Source organism: Thamnophis elegans, chromosome 8 (genome assembly GCF_009769535.1).
Source record: "Thamnophis elegans isolate rThaEle1 chromosome 8, rThaEle1.pri, whole genome shotgun sequence".
In the NCBI taxonomy this organism is placed as follows: domain Eukaryota; kingdom Metazoa; phylum Chordata; class Lepidosauria; order Squamata; family Colubridae; genus Thamnophis; species Thamnophis elegans.
The window spans coordinates 4,534,784-4,539,789 of record NC_045548.1 but is presented as its reverse complement, the minus strand read 5'-3'; the positions used below and the strand labels follow the sequence as shown (position 1 = coordinate 4,539,789).

The 5,006-nt window shown below is 45.3% G+C and overlaps 1 protein-coding gene across 1 annotated transcript; it reads left to right on the top strand.

Moving 5' to 3' along the window:
* Positions 1-264: 264 nt before the first annotated feature.
* Positions 265-4,887, top strand: LOC116512722 (tubulin beta-4B chain). Its single transcript, XM_032223345.1, has 3 exons — positions 265-440; positions 2,238-2,346; positions 4,747-4,887. Exons 1-3 carry the CDS (start codon positions 384-386, stop codon positions 4,863-4,865), a joined length of 285 nt encoding a protein of 94 aa, XP_032079236.1. The 5' UTR covers positions 265-383; the 3' UTR covers positions 4,866-4,887.
* Positions 4,888-5,006: the final 119 nt, after the last annotated feature.

The window sequence follows — 5,006 nt, the reverse complement described above, 5'->3', positions numbered from 1 at the left end:
AGGAGAGAGAGAGGAGAGAGAGAGAGGAGGAGAGACACACACACACACACACACACACACACACACACACACACACACACACACACATAGAGCGGCCTTTTTGCCGCGGTCGCCCCCCCCCCCTCCCCCCGCGCCTGTCCAGAGCCGCATTACCTCACCCTGGGAGAAGGGGCGGGGCTTGGAGGGAAACGGGGCGGGGCTGGGGGCTGCGGAAGGGCGGCGCTCCGCGCTCCCCCCCCCCCGCGGTATAAAAAGGCAGCTCGCGGCCCCAGCCCTTTCCCTGTCGCAGGTTGCCGGCGCGAGAGCAGGTGGAGGCGAGGCAGGAGGCTGAAGCAGCGGCCACTGAGGGGGGGTTGCGTGAGCCCAGAAGAAAAGCTGTCGCCATGCGTGAAATCGTGCACATCCAAGCCGGCCAGTGCGGGAACCAAATTGGAGCCAAGGTACCCTGGGCGAAGAAGTGGCTCTTCTGCTGTCGGAGGCTTCGCGGCGGGGTGGGGGGCTCAAGTACCCACGGGTGTCACTGCATCTGTGGGCAGGGCGGTCGTTTCCTTCCCCCTGCAGCAGATTGGGGGGGGGGGACTCGGAAGTCCAATACTATGCTCTCCAAATTAATTTCTTTCTGAATAGTTATAATTATATATAATTATAAAAAGATTATATATGTGTACGTGCATGCATGCATGTATTTGTGCATACATGCATGCATGCATTTACGCATGTATTTATGCATGCATATATTTATGCATGCATGTATGTAATGTATGTATGTATGTATGTATGTATGTATGTATGTATGTATGATCTCGGGTGCACATTTTCCCCTTTGTTCTGCTTCAGTGGAAGGGAGGGGAAGATCGCTTGTCGGCGTTCATAATCAGGTTCATTGCTGCGGTACAAAGAAACTAAAGCGGGCGAGCTTTAGCCGGGGCGCTTGGAGGGGGGAAAAAGGCGTGTCCCCCTTTCCCACCCCCCGTTGCTTTTTAATACGCGGTGGAGGGGAATAAAAAGCTCGGGCGACTCGGTGAGAAAGCAGGGATTCCTTTCCGAGCCACGCCCTTAACTCCCCTTCCATTCAGACGTACCTTCTATTATACATTAGTGCGACTAGACTAGAGGACGAATTGCATACAATTTAATTGGAACAGGAATTGGAAACTCCGGAGCACAATTCTGGCATTTCCAGCCAAAGGCGCAAGATGTAGAATTATAACCCCCCCTCCCTGCAAATCCTAATAGGTTTAATTTTTTTCACCAGGCTGGTGAGACTATTGAAGGTGAAATCCAGCTAACAATTGGAGGCGGAGGGCATTAACTCTTCTTCGCTGCCATCTAGGCAGATCTGGTTGGTGGTACCCATTGTTGGTGCTTTTGACACCCGCCACACAGAAGCAGACTTGGGAGCCTCCTGGGGAAATTGGGACCCAAATGTTAGCTGGGCAGGAGGTTGGGAATAGGATCGATCCAGTGCTGTGCGGTTTTAAGCCTTCTGCAACCCCACCCCTCTTAAGACAGTCAAAAAAATTGCTCCGTATATCTTAAAAATACCAAGGACCACTGGTTCTTTTTTTTTTAGGGGACCTCAATCAGATGAAGTGAAATGTGTGCATTTATTTTATATTTCGGGGAAGGAAACTGGGGTTTTTTGGGGATGGGGGGTTGCAGACAGGTGTGTGAACCGAAGAATCCTACATCTTCACTTATTCTAATGCAGAACACCGGGTCTGCAGTATGGGCAAAATATATTCATTTTCTTTCGAGATGCAGCTGTTAATAAAGCCTCTTCGATGTAAAATATCCTGCTCTTTAAGTATTTTCAGATATGTTCAATATTCTTTTGTAAAGAACATTGAACATAAAAAGGGGTGAAAAAAAATCCTTAAGACTAGTTTTAACTAGAACATATCTGAAAATAATAAAGAGCAGGAAATCTTTTGTTTATGGTTGCCCAACTCTCCTCCTTGGCAAAAATATAGAAGAATGTGGTTTTTTTTTTAGAATTAAAGGCAAGTCAATGACAGATCGAACCTCTGTCTGCCTTCAGCTGTAACTGTGTCATTTCCTTGTACTTTAAAACCCCTCTTCCTTTTGACACAGCTGCCTTGATCTCTGCTGGGGTGGCAACAGCAGCTCTGGCAGCAGAATTAGGCAGGGTGTGCCTTGCAAAGGAGCACGTGGTGCTGCAGCCTCCTGGCATTTTAAACTGCAGTTGCTAACAGCTCTCAAAAATCCCATTCCAGTTCTGGGAGGTCATCAGCGATGAGCATGGCATCGACCCCACCGGCAGCTACCACGGAGACAGCGACCTTCAGCTGGAGAGGATCAATGTCTACTACAATGAAGCAACTGGTAACTGGGGGGGGGGGGGAGAGAGAGAGAGAGAATCTGTGATATGTTGTGCCTGAATTTTTCATTTGAGAGAGAGGGAGGGACAGGCAAAGAGACAGAGACAGAGAGAGAGGGAGGGAGAGAAACAGAGAGAGAGAGGGAGGGAGACAGACAGAGAGGGAGCAAGAGAATGAATCTGTGATATGTTGTGCCTGAATTTTTCATTAGAGAGAGAGAGACAGGGAGGGAGGGAGAGAGGGAGACAGAGAGAGAATCTGTGATATGTTGTGCCTGAATTTTTCACTAGAGAGAGAGAGAGACAGACAGAGAGGGAGGGAGGGAGAGAGAAACAGAGAAACAGACAGAGAGAGAGAAACAGGGAGGGAGGGAGAAACAGAGAGAGAAAGGGAGACAGAGGGAGGGAGGGAGGGAGAGAGAGAGAGAAAGACAGACAGAGAGAGACAGGGAGGGAGGGAGAGAGAAAGAGAGAGAGAAACAGACAGAAAGGGAGACAGAGGGAGGGAGAAGGAGACAGACAGAGAGAGAGAAACAGACAGAGAGAAAGGGAGACGGAGGGAGAGAGACAGACAGACAGACAGAGAGACAGAGAGGGGGGGGAGAGAGAGAGAAACAGAGGGAGACAGGAAGAGAGAGACAGAGAGAGCGAATCTGTGATCTGTTGTGCCTGAATTTTTCACTAGAGAGAGAGAGACAGACAGAGAGGGAGGGAGGGAGAGAGAAACAGAGAGAGAAAGACAGACAGAGGGAGGGAGGGAGGGAGAGAGAGAGAGAAAGACAGACAGAGAGAGACAGGGAGGGAGGGAGAGAGAAACAGAGAGAGAAACAGACAGAAAGGGAGACAGAGGGAGGGAGAAGGAGACAGACAGACAGAGAGAGAGAAACAGACAGAGAGAAAGGGAGACGGAGGGAGAGAGACAGACAGACAGACAGAGAGGGAGGGAGAGAGAGAGAGAAACAGAGAGAGAGAGGGAGACAGGAAGAGAGAGACAGAGAGAGCGAATCTGTGATCTGTTGTGCCTGAATTTTTCATTAGAAGAAAGAAGGCAGCCACCGGGAGCAAAGTGTGACAAATCATTGATAAAACAGTCTGGTTAAATCCCTAAGCAAAGCATGAATGCCTACTTGAAATTCCATCCTTGTTTCCTGAGATGAGGCGTGTCTGGCTGTGGTCTGCATGCAGCCCTGCACACCTAATAATGTGTACCTAATAATAGTAAACCCTATTACAGGTAGTCCTCAAGTTAGGTACCACAATAGAGCCCAAAATTTATGTTGCTATGTGAAACATTTGTTAGGTGAGTTTGCCCCATTTTTATGACTTTTCACGATGGTTAAGCAAATCATTGCAGTTGTTAAGTTAGTAACGTGGCGGTGAAGTGGATCAAGATTCTCCATTGACTTTGCTTTATCAGAGGATCGCATGACCCTGGGGATCCTACAACTGCCATAAATGTAAACCAGTTGCCAGGCATCTGAATTTTGATCACATGACATGGGGATGGGCAATGGTCATAAGTGTGAAAAATGGGCATAAGTCATTTTTAAGTGCTGCTGTAAATTTGAACATCCATTAAATGAACTGTCGTAAAGTCAAGGACTACCTATATGTGATTTATATACATTACTACGTTATGTATTTTATGTGTGGTCCAAGACAATTCCTGAGAGTGATCCAGGCAAGCCATCCATGCCTTTAAATATAAAACCTCCCCTTCTATCTGTCTGTGTCATAACTGTGTTTCTTCACTGAACAGCAATGAGTTGCCAAAAGCATAGAAGCAGCTTGCTTTTTTTTTTTCTAAAGATTTTTATTTTCAAAACAAACATACAAATCCTCCTCCTACTGTAGAAAGTGTATCAGCTGGTTAGAAAAAGCTTTTGTGCATCTCTTCCCACCGTCATCAAATATAATTCATATTAATTCAAATACCTTAACTCAGATATTTATTATATTACCATCATCATACCTCCACTTTTATTTGACTGTAGTTATTTAAACGTCCTTCATCCTAAAATATACCAAGATTTAATATATAACCACATACTGGCATTTCATTTACTTATTTATAAAATCCTCCATTAACAATAAATCCTCATATCCTGTTCTAGCTAAACATCCATAATATTTAATACAAATTTTTTCTAATCCTCCATGTATATAATTTATTATCATTATCCTTTCTTTTTTTAACTATATCCTACATCATAACGTTTCCCCCCCCTATTAGTTAAAACTTAGCTGTGTCTAAAGTTTCTGTTCCTAAGTGAAATATTTGTTAAGTGAATTTTGCCCCCTTTTACAATCTATCTAGCCACATAAGTTGAATCACTGCACAGTGGAGCAGCTTTCTTTTTAATTGGTTGGATTAGTAATACTGGGTATTTTTGTCTTTTCCACAGGTAACAAATATGTTCCCCGAGCAATCCTTGTTGACCTGGAGCCTGGTACAATGGATTCGGTCAGATCTGGGCCTTTTGGCCAGATCTTCAGGCCTGATAATTTTGTCTTTGGTGTGTAGCTGATCTATGTGGCTTCTCTTTAAATCTTTTCTTTCACATGGGGATTATATAAAGGTGTACTGTTATCAAATAGATAATCAAGAATGTAAGGGAACTATGACTTATTGGGGGGAAAAATAATCGTAATTGAACGTATACTG

Excerpts from the sequence above, each read along its gene's own strand:
- LOC116512722 (XM_032223345.1), top strand. The coding sequence starts at position 384 with ATGCGTGAAATCGTGCACATCCAAGCCGGCCAGTGCGGGAACCAAATT. Across the intron at positions 441-2,237 it reads GGAACCAAATTGGAGCCAAG|TTCTGGGAGGTCATCAGCGA; the intron begins GTACCCTGGGCG and ends ATCCCATTCCAG. Across the intron at positions 2,347-4,746 it reads CTACTACAATGAAGCAACTG|GTAACAAATATGTTCCCCGA; the intron begins GTAACTGGGGGG and ends TCTTTTCCACAG.